This window comes from Panicum hallii, chromosome 4, assembly GCF_002211085.1.
Source record: "Panicum hallii strain FIL2 chromosome 4, PHallii_v3.1, whole genome shotgun sequence".
NCBI lineage: Eukaryota > Viridiplantae > Streptophyta > Magnoliopsida > Poales > Poaceae > Panicum > Panicum hallii.
This window is the reverse complement of record NC_038045.1, coordinates 47,128,095-47,151,237: the sequence shown is the minus strand read 5'-3', so window position 1 is coordinate 47,151,237 and position 23,143 is coordinate 47,128,095. Positions and strand designations below refer to the sequence as shown.

At 48.8% G+C, this 23,143-nt stretch overlaps 4 protein-coding genes across 4 annotated transcripts; 1 reads left to right on the top strand and 3 right to left on the bottom strand.

Annotated features, from left to right (window-relative positions):
• Window positions 1-3,662: 3,662 nt before the first annotated feature.
• On the bottom strand, window positions 3,663-5,023 carry LOC112890567. Its single transcript, XM_025957436.1, has 4 exons — window positions 4,945-5,023; window positions 4,540-4,847; window positions 4,367-4,445; window positions 3,663-4,291 (listed from the first exon to the last, which is right to left on the bottom strand). Exons 1-4 carry the CDS (start codon window positions 5,021-5,023, stop codon window positions 3,663-3,665), a joined length of 1,095 nt encoding a protein of 364 aa, XP_025813221.1.
• A 4,848-nt stretch (window positions 5,024-9,871) lies between these two features.
• Window positions 9,872-10,499, bottom strand: LOC112891064 (MEIOTIC F-BOX protein MOF-like). The gene is made up of 2 exons (XM_025957962.1): window positions 9,987-10,499; window positions 9,872-9,913 (listed from the first exon to the last, which is right to left on the bottom strand). Exon 1 carries the CDS (start codon window positions 10,436-10,438, stop codon window positions 10,073-10,075), a length of 366 nt encoding a protein of 121 aa, XP_025813747.1. The 5' UTR covers window positions 10,439-10,499; the 3' UTR covers window positions 9,872-9,913; window positions 9,987-10,072.
• A 4,193-nt stretch (window positions 10,500-14,692) lies between these two features.
• On the top strand, window positions 14,693-18,774 carry LOC112888946 (NF-X1-type zinc finger protein NFXL1). Its single transcript, XM_025955355.1, has one exon. The coding sequence runs from the start codon at window positions 14,839-14,841 to the stop codon at window positions 18,268-18,270; it is 3,432 nt and encodes a 1,143-aa protein (XP_025811140.1). The 5' UTR covers window positions 14,693-14,838; the 3' UTR covers window positions 18,271-18,774.
• Window positions 18,775-21,144: 2,370 nt separating this feature from the next.
• Window positions 21,145-22,172, bottom strand: LOC112890822 (translation initiation factor IF-2-like). Its single transcript, XM_025957684.1, has 2 exons — window positions 21,525-22,172; window positions 21,145-21,494 (listed from the first exon to the last, which is right to left on the bottom strand). The coding sequence occupies exons 1-2, from the start codon at window positions 22,009-22,011 to the stop codon at window positions 21,427-21,429; spliced, it is 555 nt and encodes a 184-aa protein (XP_025813469.1). The 5' UTR covers window positions 22,012-22,172; the 3' UTR covers window positions 21,145-21,426.
• Window positions 22,173-23,143: the final 971 nt, after the last annotated feature.

Below are 23,143 nucleotides of genomic sequence, written 5' to 3'. Positions count from 1 at the left end.
AAACATAACTGCACAGGATGAAGCAGAGACTTTGTGTCCTTTACCAACAGATACTGCACGTACTCGCAGAAGGTCTGTGTCAGCGGTGAAAACCTTTTCTGAATGGATTGAGAATGAACTGAAGGAGAAGTGGGCGTTACTTTATGATACCGATGGTGCAAGGTACGGCATAATGACCACCAACTTCGCCGAGGTTTACAATTGGAGGCTGCGAGGTGTTCGTGGGCTTCCACTGGTTGCAATTGTGGAAATCATCGTCCGCGGATGTACCGATTATTTTAGGGATCGGTTCACTAAAAATCAGGCATTCATGCAAGATCCTAACAAATATTTTGGAAAAATAATGATAGAATATATGACTAAGAAGGCATCTAGCGCCCAGCTACACCACGTACGGCAATGTAGTACACAGGAGCTCAAGTTTGAGGTAGCTCCCAAAGACAGAGCGCGACGTGGCATGAGACGTCAAACTCCTGTAAAGGAGTGCATTCTCAAGTTTGATGGAACTTGTTGTTGCTCATGCATGAGGCTAAAGTTGCTGCACGTACCTTGTTCTCAAGTAATGGCTACTTGTGCGGATATTCGATATCCTGTCGATATATATATTTCCCATTACTTCAGAAAGGAGACAATTGCCATCACCTGACAGTATGAGAACTATGGGTTCCGTATGGTTGGATCGTTCTTGAGATAGTGAATCCTGTGATATATATTCCGGACCTAAGATCAGCACGGGTTAAGAGAGGGCGCCGTCAGACACGGCGTATTCGTAATGATATGGATGAGTCAGAGTTCCGTCCGAGAATACAGCGCTGCAGTGCATGTAATCAGATTGGACACACGTATAAACGTTGTCCAAACAATGATGCTGACCCCAGTTCTGCTGAAGCTGGCCCTACAGGTGATGCTACAGATGGAAGACCTCCGGTTGCCTCAAGGAGTGGGAGACGTCGCCGATCGAGTGCTACTACGTCATCAGGTATCATTTAGTTGTAATTTTATTTGAACGTTGTTTGCTCATGTGTAATATTTGCCGCGTTGAGTTTGTATCAGATCTGGATGTGTATTTATAATATTTGCCGTATTGACTAAAGACAGATCATTATTTGTGTTTGTAATTATAAGTGTGACTTGTCATTTGTATATTTAAACTTATTTGTTATCATACTATTTTATTTTTAATGGCTTCATGTATCGTACTATCGTAATATTTGGATTCTACGTTGCAAAACATTATCGCTTAATCATCTTCGTACGAGTTTTAGATACCGTAATCTTCTTCGTAAAATTGAAATGTATACAAAAGAGTATGACAAATAAATTTTGTATTTAAAAAAGTCTGAATTTTAAATAGTTTGTGAAACATAAATTCTAATAAAAATAATAAAAAATAAGCTGAGCCATCTCCCGCCCACTAGCCGGGCGGGATGCCTGCCTCAGGCCCTCGGGATGGGCCTCGAAATATTTTTGGAACCTCCCGCCCGCTGGGTGGGCGGAAGGTCCCCGGCCCCACGTCTCCAGCCCGATCAACGGGCGGGAGGTACCCATTTTTCGATTTTTTCCCATCCGGCTCCTTTTTCTAATTTTATTTTTTTATCTTTTTTCTAAAAACTCCTGGGCAGCACAACCATTTGCCGTATGGTTGCCGGTCCATCGTCGATCAATGCGTCGGAGCTGCGGCCCAGCCTAGTCTGATGTAGAGTTAAAAAGACCGCCCTCCCAAGAAATCCCAAGCTGGGCCGTGATGTCTGGTAAAACCAAAATTGGGTTGGGCCGGGCACCAAATTGTTGGTTGTGGGAGGAAATATCTCCAATAAAATAGTGGGAGCAAGAGAATAGCAGCACTCGGAGAGGATTTGCGCAAATGTTCACCCGTCGCACGCGCGGGACCGAGCCGACCCGTCGTAGAAAGCGTTCCCTCTGTGCGGCCCGCTCGCTTTTTTGTTTTTTCCCCGGCCCATCATTAGTTTTAACGGCCCAGCATTGCTAATTCCTTCTTTCTTTCTTTTTTTTTCTTTCCTCCTGGAATAAATAAGTTATTTTTTGTTCCACGGGACAAATGTTTTTGTTCCACATTAATCTAATACAATTTATTTAATCGTTTAACTACAGAAATTATCATTTGTTCTAATGGAACAAATTATTAATTTCATATTTTTTCATTTAAATAGAACATTTATCATTTATTCTAATGGAACAAATTATTAAACTCCTTTCACTTGATGTATTTTTGTTCCTCATAATTAAAATTTAAGTTCCACAAGCATTAATAAAATGTTCTACTAAAAAGTTATTAAATCATCACCCCTTTTTGTTCCATCTTTTTTTCTATTTTGAACCATATATCTATTTTACTTCACAGAGCACGCACTTGCCCCAAGTAGTAAGGGAAGAGAGATGGAGACGGACCCGCAGAGAAAAAGGAAGCGGGTGGCCGGCGGGCCCGACAAGGAAGGAAGCAAATTTCGGCTCAAGAAAAAAAAAATAACTGATGCGAATCTGTGCGATAGATCGGATCGCAGTAACCCCTAGGGCTCGTTCGGTTGTTCAGGTTCCGTTCCTGCCCTTGAACGGTTCCTGGACAGGATACAGTGAAACCGGTTCATCCACTCGTTCCTGATCCAGTTGCATTCCAGTCACTTTCTTGACAGGATCCATTCCAGCAATCTAAAAAATGATGTTCGGATGGTCCTGATCCATTCCAGTCTGTTGCTGCTAGTGCATGCATGACGTTAGACTATGAACATTAGGAATTAAAACATGTCATTTTTTCCAGTAGCAAGTTCTTATAGGGAAACTGTTTTTGACATGCAATGACACCTCGTGCTGCCGCCTCATCATGGCACATTCTTAAGTGCAACATCATCAAATGGTGATAAATAAGAGTACATCAATGTAATGACCCACTCTTGTTTTCGCAGCACAGGTTCTTCAACGACCTTTTTTGCAACTAACTCATCATCATCATGTGGTAGGCTTAAACTCTGAAAGTTTGCTGCTGCCGCTGATACACCATCACTGGAATCCTCAACTGCCAGGAAATGTCACGGTCAGAAGATACAACATATAAACAGCCATAGAATAGCACCCCTTTCTTATGGAAAGCAAAGAACCTGAAGTCCAAAATATATTACTAAAAATACTTTGGAACTGTGAATGGGAGCAATCAGCAATGTCCTTCAGCTGGTACCCTAATAACTCTCATCAGACATGCAAGCAACAAATCACCAACATCTAACAAAGATAAACTGCACACAAATGAAAGTTTTTTTTTCAACTAGAAATACATTTTTCTGCACATAACACTAAACACACCAACCTTGGTGCCTAATCTGCACACAACTTCATAATCTCTTACAGGCAAACAATGTTGCAAACCTATGGCTTCTAGAAATGTATCATCATTTAAACTAGGTCCCACAAAGAACTGAACTAAATTAGGTCCACACAGTTCTAAATTAGGTCCACACAGTTTAAGAGATCCTAGGTCAACCAAATCAACAAATCTGCAATATATACACTTCTAGGCAGAATTGTAATAGAATAGTAATCAACCACATTTCACATTTGCTTGTGCCAGCAATCAATTCTGACTTACAAGAACAATGGTGGCTAGTCAATGTAGTGTTTCAGAGTTTGGGCTGCAATATCATACATACCTGCTAAGCCATCTCACTTCCGAGCCAAATCAAGGCCGATTCTTGATCTACTTCACAAGCACATATGAAAGCCTCTCTATTTTCTTTGCTCTTGATAAAGATTGCATATGCTTTTGCCTTTTCTTCTTTCGTCACTTCCATTGTGTTCAGAACTGAGATGCACCTTCTGATCGAGAAATCAGAAGCTTGAGCAGCATCCCTTTCTCTTGCCTCCCTTTCTCTTGTCTCCCTTTCTCTTTCCTCCATTTCTTTTGCACGATCTGCAGCTTCAGCTTCGGCTTGCTTGGTCCTCATTTCTAGGTATGCCCCCATCATGCCTACTATGTTTTCATTCTTCCTAGGTCTCTTTAGTTCCTTTTCTTGTTTGTTTCTTGATGCAGCAGGCCTTTGTTGTCCACTTCTTTCAATAGCTGGAGCATCATTTTTTTCATCTCGTGACAGAGTATCAGCCATTTCTTGAAGCCCCTCTTCATTCCTTTCAGTGCCATCACCACCTTCATCATTTACCTCATAAACCACATTGTCATCAAAGCCTTGTGGCTCATCTTCAGGATGCTGAAGTTGCTCAGGGGGTTCTTCCTCTTGCGGTGTCTCAAGAGAAGTGACATTGTAAATCCCTTCAGCCAAGTGCCCTACACAATAACAACGAAATATGAGATCATCGCAACAAGCAGGTCACAAGGCATCTATTATGGCAGAAAACTTACCATCATAAAGCTCTCCCAAAGCATCAAAGAGTGGAAAGGTTGCCTTGTTGTTGTTAAACTTCTTAATTTTAGGGAATGTCTGCATAATTAAAAAAATATTGATCAAATACGAGGTCATCACTATAAGGTTATCTACATTGATAAAAGAATTCAACTCCAAGAAATCAACTCACCACTATGAGATTTGTCCACATAGCTGGTGGTCCTTCAATCATATTCCTTTTCTCGTTCCAGCTCGACCCGCTCTGTTGCTTTGCCGCTTTGAGCATCTTGTAGTCTCTCTTCAACTGACCTTCTTTCTCTTGAATCTGAGCCTTTGTGTAGGAAACATACTTGTTCATCAGATGGAACTCCTTGACCATCTTGTTCCACCCTTCAGAGTTCCATCCATTGTCACCTCTATAGCCACTATCTTTATACTCATGGAGAATGTCAACAAGGGACCTCTCTAGGGCTGGATTCCAATCCGCTCTTTGTTTCACTACATAAAACAATAGTCAGGCATCAATAATAGAAATTTCAAAGCATCAATAATAGAAAACTTACAAGAAAGCATGAAGAAATATTAAACACCATACCTCTTGGAGAACCTCCACTCTTTTTTGCCCCACTGCATTTAGGAGAAGGCTTCTTTTTACTAGCATTTGTTGTAGGCATGTACCTACGCACCTTTGGTGAACTGCTCATATTGAACCTTGGGGAGCCTTTTCCAACCATAGCTTTGTAAAGAAAAAGCTTATTCAACAACTTATTCATGATACAAGCTTATTAAATTATTATAACCATAAAAGACTAATTTACATGATACAAGACTATTAACTTATTACAACCTATTCAAAGACTAATTTAAATATTGCTGGTACTGAGCCCACATTTCTTGGGTGATGGTATCTCTTAAAGCATTGCCTTGTGTAGTTCCTGGGTCACTTATTTAATCACCATTTGGTAGAGCAACAAAGTTTGATGGATCGATATTATCCGGCTGATGATCTAACCATTCTTCATCTCCATGAAGTAATCGGATTAGATTGTGAAAGATGGCAGCAGCTATAGGTATCTTTACTTGATTTTCCAACTTGTGAAATGTGGCAACTTTGAGAACGGGGAAGCGCTTCTTAAGCACCCCCAAAGCCCTCTCCACATGGTTCCTAAGTAGTGCGTGGCGGTGGTTGAAAAGCTCCTTTGGGTTCTGTGGTCTTCAATGTCCAACCCCAAATTCTTTCAAATGGTACCGAACTCCTCGGTATGGAGCAAGGAAAGATGTAGTATTTGCATACCCTCCATCAACCAGATAGAATTTTTCTGGAGGTACCTGGAAGCCCTTGCTCATAGCTGACCTTAGCACCGTGGAATCTGTGGCCGATCCCTCCCATCCACTAGAAACAAAAGTGATGTTGAGATCAAAATCACATGCCACCATCACGTTTATGCTTAATGTTCCCTTCCGATTTCTAAAAGGAGAATGTTTCTCAGGAGATATGGAAATAGGAATGTGAGTTCCATCAATGGCACCGAGACAATTCTTGAAGAAAGGATAGAATCTAGGATTGTCATGAATTTTCGGCTGCACTTGATGAGGATCAGGAGGCTGAAGGAAACGGCGAGCAAGTGTGGGAATGACCACCTTAAAGAAGTGGTTGATGTGATGGTGGAAGGTGTCGTTGCTGTGCCCAAAGAATACTTGGAGATCCTCATATGAGGCGCTGTGACTTAGCATGTATAAGAAAAAACCCAACTTCTCCTCCACCGTGATCCTTGTATCAACGACAAGCCTTCTTCTTCTAAGATAAGTCGCCACCTCTCTGAAGATGTGAGGTTCCATCCTAAATGTAACTTGGCAGTTCTTGACATGTCCCTCGAGGAGTCGACGAACCTTAATCTCGCCTGTCTCTTCCGATGTATGACGTTTCTTTTTTTCTCCCCCACCTCTAGTAGAACCCATGAGATATAAGGCAGGGAAAAGAAACAGCATCATGTCATCATCTTCATCCTCCCTCCTCTTTCTAACGCGATCTCGCAATGAGATACTCATTGTAGAACTAAAGCATGTAAATTTATTATATCATATACTCATTGTAGAACTAAAGCATGTAAAAGATGGAGTACATTTTGGAGTTTGTACCGGATCCCAAGAAGGGGGAGCTTCACCTTCTCCAACACGAACCGGTGCCGGAGGGATCTACAAGTAACAATAAAAAGTATCAAGAAAGAGACTTCAGCAGGTAGGTGATAACTCAAGTGACAGCACATAAGAAAGAAATAGTATCACTTATAGAACAAACAACTCGAACTGGTATTTCCCAAGTGAAAACAACTTTTTGCCCGGTCGGCCGTGGAGTAGAGTTTTACTTTTCAGTATCCTAATCTCTCAACAAATCTGCTGGCTGATCAGTTCGCTCTCTAGAGAAGATGGAAGTCTTATCTTAAATCTTAACACTGTAGATGGCATAAATCCTAAATTATATGTACTAGCAAATATGCCCGTGCGTTGCAATAGGAGAAAAAAATTCTTTCATGCCCCTCGTCCAACAAATATGATCCAAAACTTATGTCATAACTTGACTTATGACCTACATCAAGTAATACAAAAATGAGATTCAATTTACATGTAGACGAGCTGATTATAATTTTAAGAAATAATCATAAAAATGGTAGTGTATCTCTTAGTAGCTTAGAACAAACTTTATCAAATCACGATTTTAAGCACAAATTTATTTCAGTTCGGCTCAAATTGGTCAAATAATGAAGAAAAAAGGCTAAAGGAAAGAGGTCCAAGATGTTCTTTTTCTTTGAGACAGAGTTAATTATCATAGGCCATCTCATCATATTATTGCCAACATCACCTTAAATTATGGATTTCATAGTTATCATGAAATAAGGCATATAAAACATTAGTTGACACATTTGAACTCTTCAATTCCTTAGAAATTACTCATCAAGCTCAAGTTGACAAACTATACTGATCAAGCATACTGCTTGTCATTTCTAGTCACTTTAATTTAGTCATCTAGCTTGCATATATACTTGCACAAAGAGAGATGGAATCTACTTATTAGTCAGCAGAAGAGATGGATGTGCTGCCTGTTTGTATGAATTAAATTAACAAGGGGACAAACCAAGCAGTGGATGCACGCTCCAATAAAGATCAACGGAGAACAGGCTTCATCTTCCAAAGCCAGAACTCGTTTCTTCCCCAAGCTTTCCTGTATCGCCGCCAACTGTGGATCTCCACCGTCATCGAGTCTTGATGTACTTTCATGGAACAGCAGTGCTCCATCCAACCTCTCTACAAGGCTTTCGGCCATGGCCACCGCTAGCAGGGAAGGAGTTGTGTCCAATTTTAATTTTGACGGGAGGTTGCAGCTGCGAGAGTGCCTCCATGGCCTGCTGCAGAAGACGCAAGGGTTGGGGCGCTGGGAGGATGAGCAGGGGGCCGCAGCTGCTGCCGCTGCCGCAGAAGACGAAGGGGTGGGAGGAGGCACTGGGAGGATGAGCAGGGCCGCAGCAGCTGGGCGCGCTTCCATGCCGCCGTTGCTAGGAAGAGAAGGCTGGAACCATGGCCGCCAGCGCAGCTACTTGCCGATGCTGCCGAAGATGCAGAGGGCGCACTGGGAGGACGAGCAGGGGCCGCACCTGCTGCTGCCGCCGCTACAAGCTGCCGCGGCCAGGAAGGGGGGGAGGCCGGAACCATGGCCGCCGCCGCTGATTGCCGATGCCGCAGAAGACGCAGGAGGCCGGCAGGCGGCGATCTGCGCGTGCATCTTATAAAATCCGCTGCATCTTGGCTCTGGCCCATCTAATCCGCCAAGAAGCCATGGCTGGAGCCCCCAAATCCACCGGCATTACCCTCTTCCCCCTCCTACTGCTCGCCGCCGCCACCACCTCGGCACTCCCCCTGCTCAACTCCTCGGTCCCCGACCCCGCCGCCGTCGTCGCCGACTTGCACAGGTACATCGGCGTCGGCTTGCTCTCCTGCTCTCCTGCTCTGCTTCGAATCGAATCGCGACGGGGAGAGAAGAGGGCAAGAAAGACAGAGGACGATGTGTTACCGGCGAGAAGGCGACGGAGAGGGTGGACGATGGATGGGAGCGGTCGCCGTCGCCTCCCCTTGCGCCGCGCCACGCCGTCGCCCCGCCCCCAGCCGTCGTGCGCGAGAGCTCCAGGATGGGATCCGGAGGGTGAGAGAGGAGGCTCTGATCCGGGCTACGGGAGGTGAGGAATGGCCGTTCCAGGCCTGTTTTACTTCCGGGCCGGTCCAAACCGAACGACAGTTTCACGCCAGAACGGTTTTCAATCCAGGCCGCACGGATCCAGCCGGAATGGCACCCGGAACGGGCCATTCCGGGAAAACCGAACGGGCCCCTAATCGGACCCGAGGATTTGAACCTGTTCGTGAGTGGCTGAGGCGGCGAAGCCAGGTTATGTTGATGATGCGAGGTAGAAAGGATGGAGATGGATGAGATCGGCCTGGTGGCAAGGAGCTGACATTGGTGCTTCTCACAGTGGACGGAGCTTGCACTACTATACAAACGTATCGATGCTTTTTAAAATGAAAGATATATTTTATTTGATTGAAGAATGTCCGAAAGATAATGTTCTAACTAACCACATGATTTTCACTACCGCTAGCACAACAGGGAATGTGCACAGCACAGATCACTGCTAGATCAGTGTTTCGTACTGACACGGAATACTACTGGATAGCAGAGCTCAGTTTATGCAACAGAGATCGTAGGTACGAGAATTACTTCTTTCCCTATATTATTAGTCATTTATTTTTTTTCTAGTTTTACTATACATCTAAATATATGTTATATCTAAGTACGTAGTAAAATATATGTATCTAGAAAATCCAAAACAATTTAGAACGGAGGGAATAATTCACAGACCATGCAGCATGGGCATGCATCCAACAATGTTTCCTATGCTACTTCTGTAAACAAACCCACACAAAAGCAGAACGCAAATTTGTATCGGCAACAAACGAATGTGCACCCATTTCCTGAAATGAAGCCATCACTAAACCCTGACTTGAATTTCTACTTTTGGTTGACTACTGGATTGCCTTTTACAAGTTCCGAATCAGTTAACTGACATTTCTACTTTTGGTTGACTACTAGATTGCCTTTTAATAGAATGGCAGGGATATTGCTGATAGTCATGACATCATTTGCATCGAGACAACAAGTCATTATAGGCAAAGTAGAATCGTAACTATTTATGCATAACACTGCACAACTAATGGTCTGTTAATCCCCAGCGTTAGCATTAAGACAATCTGCTAATTCAAGATACCTAGTATGCTCTGGGATGCTAAACAATAGAACCAGACCATCCAAACCTAATCACCTAAAACATGGACGATGCATTTTCTGATTAACTCTTTATTTTTTGGGTAATCATGCAATTCGAAATGGTATGCGAGTCGAAGAACAGAACTGCATTTCAAGCGCAAACAAGTTCTCGACCACGGTTTGTCAGTTTCATCGGATTTTACCCGGAAACCAGGAGCATTTCATCCACGGAATACAAAGGGGTTTCAGGATTCTGACAAAAATCGAAGCAGACACACATGTCAGTGTCACGGCGACCGATCAGGGGTTTGGGCAGGCGTACGTACTGTCTCACGCGTACGTCAGCCGTGGGGACGTCGCGCGTCGATCGCCGGATTCGGAGGAGGGCCCGGCGGAGAGGCGTCGCGCGCGGTCAGCGGCCGATGGTGAGGTAGCCGCGTCGCCCGGGACGGGGTCGACGCGGAGGGTTGGGGAAGATGCATGGGCGGTGGCCGCGGCGGCGGCGAGGGTGACCCCAGATGCGGGCGCGGGAGCGGGCGGCGGGGAGGGCGAGGAAGACGACGTGGATGTCGGCGAAGAGCTCCCTCCAGCGGCGGGAGAGGGTGCTGGTCCGGGCCGCGGCGGCGACGGGGAGGCGGAGGAGGATGTGCAGGAGCAGCTCGTCGGGGAGCGAGCTGAGGTAGTCGTAGCCCTCCCCGCCCCCGACGCTTCCGGCGCCGCCAGCGGGGGCGGAGGAGCGCTTCTCGCCGTCGAAGTCCATCACGCCGTCGCAGTGCATCCCGCGTCCGCCGGCGATCACGATGGCGTCGCCGCGGTCGTGCGAGGCTGCGAGCTCTTCTCTTGGGCTTCGGAGAATGCAGAGGAAGGCGAGAGAAAACCGTTAGAAATAGGACAGCGCCGTGGCAACTTGCAATGGCGCAATGCGATCTGGCAGTCCACAAATATGGCTTTTTTACAAAACACCCTCGATAATTTCTCGGGCACTCATTTCCGTCCAGGAATAAGACCGACGGCGACGGGCATCTTGGGGGATCTCCTGTGCCGTTCGATCAGACACGTGCGGTCCTTACCGAGAAGGCAAACAAGGAAACTGCCAAACATGCCAGTGGCCCACTGCAAATGCAACTTATACAGCCAACATGGCGACAGCTTGAGAAATGTAGATATGCATATATACAGTTAAGAAATATGTACATGAATAACATGTGTATCGCCCTTCAATGTGGCAAAATAGAATGACTTGTTACAAGAAAGATCCTTGCCACGGCTGCTATAGAAATAGCCTTCCAATAGCTCCACCTCAATATCGCAGATCAAAAACCAAGAAAGATTGGCAACATGAGGTATGTATATGGAAAAATGTAAGAGAACTCGTAAAAAACGATAGCATTTCTTCACCGGTCACAAATATACATTAATGAATTCCATCCGCTGCATAGAGCCATAACATTTACCAAGGGTTAATACACCAAGCCACATAAACCTACTAAACAGTCATAGAATCCCACTTCCGCTATATATGAAAAATAATAACAAGTCACCAAATCCTCCCTCCTAGCCACATAAATAGACTAAAGAATCCATCGTCCTTGCCAGATAAATCGAGTCTACATGAATCCATCGTATATAGGCAACCAAACTCCTCCTAATAGTCACACAAATCGGGTAAGCATGACAAATCTCCTATGGAGGCCCAAACATATAAGATGAAACCCTAATCCATATTATACATAAACGAGAGGAGCAGATCTGGATCATACCTCCACATAGATGACGATAACGACATAGCTCAAGCTGATGAAGAAGTTGGTGAGGATGGTTGACCCGGTGAAGAATAGGAGGTAGATCTAACTAAGGATGAATAGGAAATAGATCTCGCCGTTGAAGAAGGTGAAGCAGATGTCACCGGTGATGAAGAGGAAGCAGATCTCTAGGGTGAAGCGGATATGATGCAGTAGATAAAGTAGACTGGCGCATACCACCCTCACCCCTAGCACCCACGCCGTCGCCTCCACCAACACGTGCGAGAGAGTAAAAGAGCTGAGTGGGAATGGGAGATATGAGAGGAGGACTGGAATGGAATATGGGCGGAAATGGAGAAGAATGACAAGGAGATGGTCGCGGCATATATATAGCGAGAGGGTGCGATAACCTTAGTCGGCCCAATTATTAGGCACCAAGACTCGTGTGAACTCCCGCTAGCCAATCCGACGCTCGGGCAAATTGCCGCCGGCATAGCCATGCATGGCAAGCAACAATTTTTTCCATTCCGTGCTATCCACCTTTCTTCACCCTCTTTCTGCAACCACATGCCCAGGCCCAATACCCCCTCCAACTTACCAATAGGGCTTGTTGCAAGCTTTGAGCAATTGGGCCTTCACACGTCCTCAAACTTCTTCTTTTTCTTCTTAGGCCGCCTCTAATAGCCTCGATGAAATCATCGGCCAACGTGGAGCTGAGAAACAATAAATAAAAGAAAAAACAACTCTTGTACTCTTTGATTTCTACATCATTTCAATCAACACTCGCCTGTGTCATGAGATAGAGGAGGGATTTTCACGATTTCTCAATCTACTGCCTCAACCCAAGCCATACATGACACTATTCCCAAAGGCCCAAACATCCCATGTAGTCATATGTCCAACACGAAGGCGTTGACATGCTTAGTGATGCGATCAGTTTTCCTATTGGTATCAGCTATTTAGCCTAGTAATGTGATCATCATGCTGGTGCTCTACAATTTTGCGCATATTAAGTTGGTTTAACTCAGAGGATGCTGAAATGTATTTACATATTTGGAGGGAAATAGGTGAAATGCTGTTGAATAAATGCCTGTTGGCGATTGCTATTGCAGGACTGTGGAAGAGGTAAAGATGGCAATGGTAGAAAATATCCGCGTACCCACAGAAATAAAATCCAACGAGCGCGGATGTGGGTCCGAGTTTGTGCTCGCGGGTACGGGCGCGGGTACCACATTAAACCTAACGGATATCGACTAACGGGTATGAATTTTTCATACTCGAACCCGCAAACCCGCTGACATGTAAGCCAACTACTTACATATATACTACTTACATATATAAGAACCTCTAGGATTTTCAGCTTCATTTCTCCTCCCACCTCCCGGCCACCACCCCCACCCCGCACCCCGCGGCTTGCACCGAGCCGCCCACCACCCCCTTTCCCCCTCGTTCCTCACCTCCTCGGCCCCTCCCGGGCTCCCCCTCCCCTGTGCCGCTCGCTCGCTCGGGCTTGGCACCGCCGCACCCCTCCTTGAGCCTTGTGCGCCGCCGGACTACCACCCCCTTCCTCTGTTCCTCCTGCCGGGCGCTGGCCATCCGCCCCCTCCTCGGCTATTGCACGCTCTGGATCTCCGGCGGCCGAGGCGCCGTGGCCGTGCCCTGCGCTCCCGGCCTCTCGGCGCCGAGTGCAACCGGTGCGCCCCCCCCCCCCCCCCCGACGCATGAGGCACCGCCACTTTCAGCCTCCCAGGCCTGCCACCAGTCTGACTTGCCGCTACTCTAGCCCCCACCCTAGGCCATCTGCAGATTTGCTCTTCCTGCAGCAGATTTATTTTTGTATGCTTTTATTTTTACTAATGTGTGATGACTTGAGATGATGGTGGGATTTATCATGTATGATATTATGAGACTTTTATTTATTTGCTTAGACTTATTTGTTTTCTTATTGATATATATGTTTACTTGCTATTAAAATATGCTTGTATGCTTGATTTTCTAAAGCTTGCGGTACACGGACATACCCGCGGGCATGCAGGTATCCGCGGATAGCGGGTACAGGCATCGTTTCTGGCCTGTGGCGGGTTACGGGTGCGGATGCGTGCATAGATTTTAGCTCGTGGATATAGATTTATAAAATATATATCCGTGCAGATTTTATATGCTGCCAATAGAAGAAAGCAAGGCCTGCCTGATCCCTCGAAGGCTGATCCGCAGAGACACAGTCCTCCTGATCAGCCTTCATATAGCTCTCTGGGCTTGGATGTGTTGGGCCGATGGGCTGAATGCTTGCTTGATGGTGAGCAAGTATAGCCCAAGTTTTTGGATGTAGAATTAATCGTTTCCTTTTTTTCGTTTTTTGAAATGAACTGTAGCCTGGAGCTACTAGATATTGGTGGCATGAATATAAAAAAGAATATATTTAACAGTTTTTCACGCAGATTATTCTGACTTGGGTACTATAGTCATTTCCCTTTTTCTTTTCTAACTTCAGTATTTTTATTTCTGATGCTTTTATTTTCCTCATATTTATCTCGAGAAAAGAAAAATCACACGCAGGATTTCTGCTGCAGTATTGCCGTCGCCACAATCCTCACGTTGACGTCGCGTACCCAGCTTCCCCCCCACGTGTTGCTTCTGCAGTTGCGTCCAGAATAAAAATCTGTAGCTGGTCGGCTTGTTTCCTCCCAGTCCGTGGCGCCCAAGTTTCCTCCCCCAATGCTTTGACTATACCGTAGAGCGTGCACTGTCGACATCACATGAGAGTAACAAAATCAACGTGTTTTTGGGGGAACAAAATAAACTTTTTCTGAAATCACAAATGTTGTACCACTAGTCCACTACCACACGACTCTTCGGACAACCACAATCATCAATCAGTACAAGATACATCCCCTAAATTATCGCCAAGGACTGTTTTAATTTTTTGATAAGGCGACTAAACTAGAAGAAAACGGCTGAACTGTAGTTATTATTTTTCTTGTGGGTTTCTTTTTGAAACGCTTATTCCTTGTTTCTAGAAGGCTTACACGTATCGGGAAATGCTGCCTGGGGCTAGTAGTACCAGTACCCACACGTGGTGACGTCACAGCCGCAAACCGGCTCGCCCCGACCCGAGCGCACCGGACCTCATCTCGAACCATCCCCGAACCGACCGAGCCCGCAACCGCGACCGCGTGCCTTCCCTTCCTCCTTCCCCATCGCCGGTTCGCCGTCGTCTCCAAGGCTCTTCCCCATCAAATACCCCTCTCCTCCTCACCGTTCCCTCTTCACACCACCACTCCCCTCCTCCTCCTCCGCCGCCGCCGCCGCCCCCACTCCACCCCACCCTACCGTACCCACCCCGCTCCCACTCGCCCCCACTCGCCCCCACCGCCTCCTCCTCCCCTTACCGACGGAGGGCGCCCAAACCCTAGGTTTATCCCTTCCGCCCCGCCGCATGCAGCCCTCCACCGATCGCCGCCGCGGGGGTGGACCCGTGGCCACCGCCTCCCGCCCCGTGTGGCGCCCGCGCTCCTCCGCCCCCGCGCCCGCCCCGGCCGCGGGCCCCGACGCCGCCGCCCCGATCCTGCCCCTCCCCACCGCGGCCGCGGAGGCCCGCCCGCCCCACCGCCGCTCGCGCCGTCCCAATCACGGGAACAGCAACAATCGCCGCCCCGGCCCGCCTCAGGAGCAGCACGGCAGCGCGGGCCAGCAGCGCCGCCCCGCCCCGCATCAGGAGCAGAACGGCGACGCGGGCCACCATCGCCGCCCCGCCCCGCATCAGGAGCAGAACGGCAACGCGGGCAACCATCGCCGCGGCCCGCCGCCCGAGAGGCCGGCTCCCGATGCGCCTGCCCCTACCCCCGCCCGTGCGCGCGCGCCTGCGCCCGCACCTGCGCCTCCGGCGGCGGCGGCGATTGGGCGCGATGGGTCGGTGCCGCAGCTGGTCCAGGAGATCCAGGACAAGCTGGCGCGGGGCGCGGTGGAGTGCATGATCTGCTACGACATGGTGCGGCGGTCGGCGCCCATCTGGTCCTGTGACAGCTGCTTCTCCATCTTCCACCTCCCCTGCATCCGCAAGTGGGTGCGCTCCCCAGCCTCCGCCGCCGATGCCTCCCCGGCGGCAGACCCTGCCTCCCCGTCCTGGCGCTGCCCGGGGTGCCAGTCCGTGTATATCACTCCAGCCCGTGACCTCGCGTACAACTGCTTCTGCGGGCGCCGGCGGGATCCCCCCAACGACCACTTCCTCACGCCCCACTCCTGCGGCGAGCCCTGCTCCAAGCCCCTGGAGAGGGCAGAACCCCCGGGCGCCAAGGGGGAGGATGCTGACGCCACCAGGTGCCCACATGTCTGCGTCCTGCAGTGCCACCCGGGACCGTGCCCGCCCTGCAAGGCATTTGCGCCGGACAGGCCCTGCCCCTGTGGGAAGCAGATCATCGTGCGGCGGTGCGCGGACCGCAGCACGCCTGTGACCTGTGGCCGCCCATGCGAGCGGATGCTGCCCTGCAAACGGCATTGCTGCGAGAAGGTCTGCCACACAGGGCCTTGCGGGGATTGCTCTGTTGTTATCTCTGCGCGGTGTTTCTGTGGGAAGAAGAATGAAGCCTTACTGTGTGGAGACATGGTGGTGAAGGGGAAGCTGTCCGAGGAGGATGGGATGTTTTCTTGCAGCGAACCGTGTGGCTGCACACTTGCTTGTGGGAATCATGTCTGCAAGGATATGTGCCACCCAGGACCTTGTGGTGAGTGCGAGCTCATGCCAGGAAAGGTCACTACATGCCATTGTGGCAAGACAAGGCTGCAGGAGAGTAGGGCAAGTTGCTTGGACCCGATCCCAACCTGTGACAAGATCTGCGATAAGAAATTGCCATGTGGGGTGCATAGTTGCAAGGTCAATTGCCATGAGGGAGAGTGCCCGCCTTGCTTGGTCCGTGTTGAGCAGAAGTGCCGCTGTGGCTCATCAGGCCGGATGGTGGAGTGTTACCAGGTTATGAAGGAAGAGTTCCGCTGCAACAAGCCTTGTGGCCGCAAGAAGAATTGCGGGAGGCATCGATGCAGTGAGTGCTGTTGTCCACTCTCAAGGAAGTTCGCTCAGCTTGAAGGTGGCGACTGGGATCCGCATCTCTGCCAGATATCATGTGGGAAGAAGCTCCGCTGTGGGCAGCATTCATGCCAGCTACTCTGCCACAGCGGTCATTGCCCGCCCTGTTTGGAGACTATATTCACTGATCTCACTTGTGCCTGTGGCAGAACTTCTATCCCGCCACCTCTGCCTTGTGGCACACCAACTCCATCATGCCCACATCAGTGTTCAGTCCCCCAGCCTTGTGGCCATCCAGCCTCACATTCATGCCATTTTGGGGACTGTCCGCCTTGCGTCGTGCCAGTAATGAGAGAATGCATAGGGGGACATGTGATGTTGAGGAACATCCCCTGTGGATCAAAGGATATCAGGTGCAACCAACCATGTGGCAAGAATCGCCAATGTGGAATCCATGCTTGCAACAGGACTTGCCATCCTGCCCCTTGTGATCAGCCACCTGCAAATGGGGATGCTAGCTCAAGCTCTGGTGGCAAAGCTTCTTGTGGACAGGTATGTGGTGCCGCTAGGAGAGAATGCAAGCATACATGCACTTCCCCGTGCCACCCATCGTCACAGTGCCCAGATTTGAGATGTGAATTCCCTGTGTCTATTACCTGTTCTTGCGGCCGTATCACTGCAACTGTTCCCTGCGGTGCTGGGGGAGCCTCCAGCAGTGATAATATGTTCGAAGTCTCCATCATACAGAAGTTGCCAATGCCTTTCCAGCCTGTGGAATCAAATGGGAGGAGGGTGCCCCTTGGGCAGAGGAAGCTTTCTTGTGATGATGAGTGTGCAAAGATGGAGAAGAAGAGGGTCCTTGCGGAAGCATTTGACATCACCCCACCCAATTTGGATGCATTGCATTTTGGTGAGAACTCAAGTGCAACAGATTTGGTATCTGACTTGTTTCGGCGTGATCCAAAGTGGGTGGTGGCCATAGAAGAGAGGTGCAAGTTCCTTGTACTTGGCAAGGTGAGGGGCAGTTCTTCAAGCAATCTCAAACTGCATGTTTTTTGTCCCATGTTGAAGGACAAGAGGGATGCTATCAGACTCATTGCAGACCGGTGGAAGCTTTCTGTTCATTCAGCTGGTTGGGAGCCTAAGCGTTTTATTACCATCCATGTCACACCCAAGTCGAAACCGCCTGCTCGCATCCTGGGGTCCAAGACAGGTGCCCCTGTCACAGCTGCCCACCCTTACTTTGATCCTCTGGTTGACATGGATCCAAGGCTGGTCGTTGCAATGCTGGACCTACCACGGGATGCTGATGTCAACGCTCTAGTCCTAAGGTTTGGCGGGGAATGTGAATTAGTCTGGCTGAATGACAAGAATGCCATAGCTGTCTTCAATGATCCAGCTAGAGCAGCAACAGCTCTGAGGCGGCTGGATTATGGGTCTGCTTACCAGGGTGCTGCAATGTTCATGCCAAGCAGTGCTCAGGCATCTTCTTCAGGTAATGTGTGGGTTGGAGGACAGAAGGATGGAGGACTCGCTGCTAGGAGCAATCCATGGAAGAAGGGTGAGCCTGACCTGCCCTCCAGAGACTGGACTGGTGTGGCTGGCCATGCTCCAGCGTCAGGATGGAGAGGCACCAACACTGCTGCTCAAGTCATGGGGACTCAAAACCGATGGAACGTTCTGGAGTCTGATGCTGCCACAAGCTCTGGCCCAGTTGAGGATCGGAAGACTGCTCCTCGCGAAGATGCTGGATACAGTGCGGTACATAATTCTGGGAATGCTGGGCCATCGGTGAGCAAGCTGCAGCCGGACATTGAGGTGGACGACTGGGAAGAAGCCTGCGAATGAAGACACATTGGGAAGAAGCTTGCAAGTGGAAGGATTGATGCGAATGAGGCATTTGAAGTATGGCCCAGATGGTTTTTGTTCTTCTGGGATCTGGTTTCTGTTAAGTCTAGTAGTATGCTGGTACTTAGCCTTTTATGTTACTACCAATTTTTAAGTAGTTGCCGACTGCCTGGTGGCAGTTTCAGATGAAAGCGCTTATTGTTACACAGGTGGATCTCTGTAAGGCTGCTGCTTATTTTGCAGTCCTTATGTCGAATTGAGAAGAAATGCTGTGCCATAAAGTTTCTATCGTTGCTCAGTTTTTAGGCCTTGATGGTACCTCGTGTTATTCGCTTATAAATTGTTTGTGCGATGTATCTATTCACTGTTACGGGGGTAGGGTGTTGCGTGTTTTGTCCTTGTGTTAGAATCAGGATGAATGCTGTGCGTGCTCCGGGTCTATTCAGTGTGTTCAGTCATGCTGTGCTCTGAAGTTGAATGTTGCCCGAGACACTAGTCACCTTTCTTTTGTGGGATCGCAATTCGCAACATTATTGATTCAGTTATATTGATACCCAAAGGATGGGGCTGTAATTCTTAGCGTCTGTTTGGTAGATCTCCATCTGATTTTGATTCTCTATGAGAGCTGATCTCTAAGGCAAGTGATTTTATGGCTGAAAGTTATTTTCTAGTACTCCAAATCAGGAGAAGCTATTTTTTCAGCTTCCAACCTCTTAGTTCATTTCATATAATCAATTTACAGAATTAGCAGAGAATTATTTTTTATTAAAAACTATTTGGCAGAGCTATTTATTTAGCGGAGAATCAGCTTTGAAAGCTTTGCCGAAGGCTAGCAAGGTCCGATGTCCGATGGTTTGTTATTGGCCAAGGAAATATCTTGAGAATCTACGGCTGCCAATATATTTGTTTATCATATATGAATATGTTACACAAATGTATTAATGCACCTTGTTTCCGTGGCCTGAAGTTGTTTTTTTTGGATAACAATGGCATGAAGTTGTTTGGAATCGCTACTTGGCATTGTTCTGTGACCCTGTTTGTGATGCATACCACAATTTTGTATGGTGAATATCAGATATGCTGCATAGCTGGTCAATGGCTAAAGCACATCTCTTGTTTGAGTGATACATCAATGAAAGTTGCATGCTCTACTTTAAAAAAGTGAAACATACAAATTGGATACCCACATGAATACACTTTATTATTGTATAAAAAACAAAGCAGATTATTTCAGAGTTCAGATTACACAAAAGCACCTTGTAATGTAACCACAGGCTTCAGACTTTTGGTTTATGCAAATTTCATTATATCTACAATCTTTTATTTTAGACAGCACTGTGTTTACATCTATCTGCATTATATATGAATGTTTGCAGAACCTAACAATGGCAGAATCATCAAGAAGAGCTGCAAGAAAACACATCCAGCGAGACCAAGTGCCAAAAATACCGAGGACACAGGATTAAGGATTCAGGTAGTAAATTTTGATCTTATCAGTACTTACACAGGAACAGGATTGTGCTGATCTAAGATTATCTATAGATTTATCCAATTTGTATATTTTTCAGTTCTACTATTTCAGGTTTCAATATGTTCTCGAACTTACTATCCAATTAATCCGCCCTCTATATCCAATGAAGCATGTAGGATTAGAGCTCTCAGTATAATATTTTGGCATCCATGCATCTCAGTATAAGCAGAGGTTGTGTAGTATCTGAATTCTGAGCAGAACAAACATTTTAAGTAGCTGCCGACAGTTTCAGTCAAGTAGGGCGTTGTGCTAGGACTAGGAGGAATGCTGTACGTGCTCCGGGCCTGTCCATAGTGTTCCTGTCATGTTGAGCTCTGATGCTGAATGTTGTTGCCTGGGAGACGATCCGAGTCTCTCTTTTGTGGGGCTATCATTTTTACTACTAGGCCTGCTGGTCGCCAAGGAAATATCTTGATAATCCACCGCTGCCGCTGCCATTAATCACAACGGTCTCCGTGTTCTGGTGGGGTGGCCTGAAGTTTGTTTCGGATGTCTCTGCGACTGCGACCCTGCCCGTCTGTGATGCTCCGAAGGCTGCTGTCCCTGCAGCGTGGGCTCCAATGACACATTGGTTGGGAGCATTTGGGCCGGGGAAGTTTAGCCCGTTAATTTCTTGGCAAAACAGGCCCGTACACGCGCACACTGTGATTGGTCGGTCCGTCAAGCACCGCTTGCTTTGGAGAATCTGGGCCGGGAAAGCCCAGCCCACCGAGTCCATTGCAAAGCGGGCCGGATACATCCAAGAGTGCATCTGAACTGTGAACTGAAGACACGCCAGGCCCCTCCTCTGTCAGCGTCGGCCGCTGCGGTGTTCATGGCGAGCGCGCAGCATAGTCAGCCCGCGACCACTGCAAAGTTCCGAACAGCCTCAGCCGCTCGTGTCACTCAAGCCCTCTCTTCTTTCTAGCGCTGCCGCAGCCCGTGGCCGCAGGGCCAGTTTCAAACTCGCCGGGCGTGCGCCCCGGAGCGACCTCACGATCTTTCCCCAGACACGGTACGGGCAATCCAGTTTCCATCTCGTGCGCCTGAGCGTGATCTCATGATTTCGGGGGGTTTTTTGTTCAGAACATGGTACGTTCGCTCGTGCTCGTATACACGTAGTATTCATGGACGCCACACGAGTATGTATCTCCAAGAGAGAAGAAGGCGCATTTAGTCATGAGGATGGTCTCGCACTGGTGGAGAAAACAGCTCGGCCGCCAACCCGAGATGATCCTGAACCAATAGCCGTGCGCGTACCACGAGAAAACTGGATCAAACATTTATTTCAAAGAAAAAGGAAACTGGATCAAACAGAGTTCAATTTAATTCAAACAAAGCAAGATACTGCCACGGCTCCATGCTTTAGACCAAACACGTAGAAGTTTCTCATCGATCGGAAGACTTCACTTACACTGCTCCAGTGTCCGCTGCTACGGAGGCACAATTATGCAACTGGACAATTCGGAAACAAGATCAGAGACAAAAGTTGCCTAGATTTACACGGCGAATCTTTTTTTTCTCTCTCGAAAAGATTCCACTAACCACGCGCGAGCACGACGAGAATCGAAAAGTAACCCTAGTAGATTAGGTGACTGTCAGGCCGGACGGAGTAGCAATGTTGCAGTGGGCGGGCTAGTGGCGCGCTACACCTTCTCCACCTCCCGGTAGCCCCCGCCCCCGCCCGCGCCCGGCGGCCGCCTCCTGCCGCTGCCCACGGGCGCGGCGCCGCCGCTGCCGCTGCAGATCGCGACAGCGCGCCGCCCTATGACGCCGGAGGGAGCGCCGGCCACGGGCGCGGTGCCGCTGCAGATCGCGACGGCGTGCCGCCCCAGCAGCCGCACCGCGGGGCGGCCCTTCCTCTTGGGCCCCGCCGCAGGAGCCGGCAGCGACGGCGACGGCGACGGGCTGACACGCGTGGCGCTCGCCGCCCTCCTTGCGCCGCTGCTCACGCGTTGGCGGTGCAGGTGGTGGTGGTGGTCGTCGTGGCAGCGGTGGCGGCGACCGCGCGCGTTCGGCGGCGGCGCGGCAGAGCCGCCGCCCCCGGTGCTCAGGAGGTTGTGCTTGAGGACGAGCCGCTCCAGCTCCCGCCGGATGCACTCCACCTCGTACGCGTCGAGGAGCGTCGTCGGCTTCTTCTTCGCCGCGGCCTCCGCCGCGGCCGGCGGCCGGGGTGGCGGTGCGTCCCCGGCGGGCGGCTGCGGCTTCTTGATCTTGGCCGGGTGGTCCATGACGGAGAGGGCGAGGTGGGAACCGGAGAGTGGACGCGACGCGAGATGAGAAGGTGCCTCCGGCTTGCCGGTGCGTGCTGCCTCCGCGTATAAAAGGAGGAGCGAGGGAACACCCTGACAGAGTGGGCCCGCGTATCTTTGCGTTGGCTTGTGCTAGCGGTAGTGGGGTAGGAGTAGTTCGTAAATCTGGCAGGCCAGCTCGAGGAGTCCGGCGACGAAAACTGCGCCGCAGGCTAACCAACCAACCACCGCGACGCCTTGGCGGATCATATCGGCCGTTGATCACGCCAGGCGTGGCTGCTGTGCGGCCGTTGATCAGCTGTTTCATTTGCTTTCTCGAGAAAAAAAGCTGCTTTATTTGCAAACTAAACCGATTAGGAATGTTCATAAGAACGCGTAGGATATATATATTTTTTTGAAACGGAACGCGTAGGATTTATGGTCTCGTTGGAGTTCAACTTTGATATAGTTGCAGTATTTTTAGCGCATATATAATATATAGATTGGTAAGTCAAAACCATGCAAAATTTAACCAGGGGGCGCGTGCATGCATGCACAATGGTATGGATATCGTGCCAGCACAGCACAGCTCCGTTCCAAGCTTCTGGGAAAATTCAGCGAATACTTTCCTTTTAACGCAGTATCAGAAATAGCTAGGATGTCCAAAAATTAATTAATTAATTAATTAATACGCGACACGAACTAGTTTGAAAATAATCAAGTGACGACAGCAATGACGTTGGATGCAAGCTAATAAGGAGGAGATCGCTCTCATTTTCTTTTCCTTCGCGTCGGAGAAGGTCGTCTTACGACCGTATACATGTACTGTAAAGATGATGATTAGGGAAAAAAACATAAAGAATTATTTACGAGCACAGCAAATAAAGCGGACCTTTTAATTTAATAATTTTCGCTGAGCTAGTGGCATCAGTTTCGGCGAGAACAACAAGGCGCACACGGAGCATCGCGGCGGCACGACACGGAGAAGAAAAGAGCAGAAGGGCAGACGACGGCACGGCGCCCATAGAAAGGAGGGAGCGGCGTCGCGCGAGCCCGTTGTTTCCGCGGCTGGGAAACCGTGGGTGGATTGGCACTTGGCAGGGCATCTGCAGGGTTGGCTGCATGTAACGTG

Bases quoted from the DNA above. Each gene is read 5' to 3' on its own strand.
- LOC112890567 (XM_025957436.1), bottom strand. From the start codon at position 5,023: ATGCCTACAACAAATGCTAGTAAAAAGAAGCCTTCTCCTAAATGCAGT. The intron at 4,848-4,944 runs GTATGGTGTTTA...TGTTTTATGTAG, and splicing joins GAGTGGAGGTTCTCCAAGAG to TGAAACAAAGAGCGGATTGG. The intron at 4,446-4,539 runs GTGAGTTGATTT...TTAATTATGCAG, and splicing joins TGTGGACAAATCTCATAGTG to ACATTCCCTAAAATTAAGAA.
- LOC112891064 (XM_025957962.1), bottom strand. From the start codon at position 10,438: ATGCACTGCGACGGCGTGATGGACTTCGACGGCGAGAAGCGCTCCTCC.
- LOC112888946 (XM_025955355.1), top strand. From the start codon at position 14,839: ATGCAGCCCTCCACCGATCGCCGCCGCGGGGGTGGACCCGTGGCCACC.
- LOC112890822 (XM_025957684.1), bottom strand. From the start codon at position 22,011: ATGGACCACCCGGCCAAGATCAAGAAGCCGCAGCCGCCCGCCGGGGAC. The intron at 21,495-21,524 runs GCAGCGGCAGCG...CCGCGCCCGTGG, and splicing joins GCGGCGCGCTGTCGCGATCT to GCAGCGGCAGGAGGCGGCCG.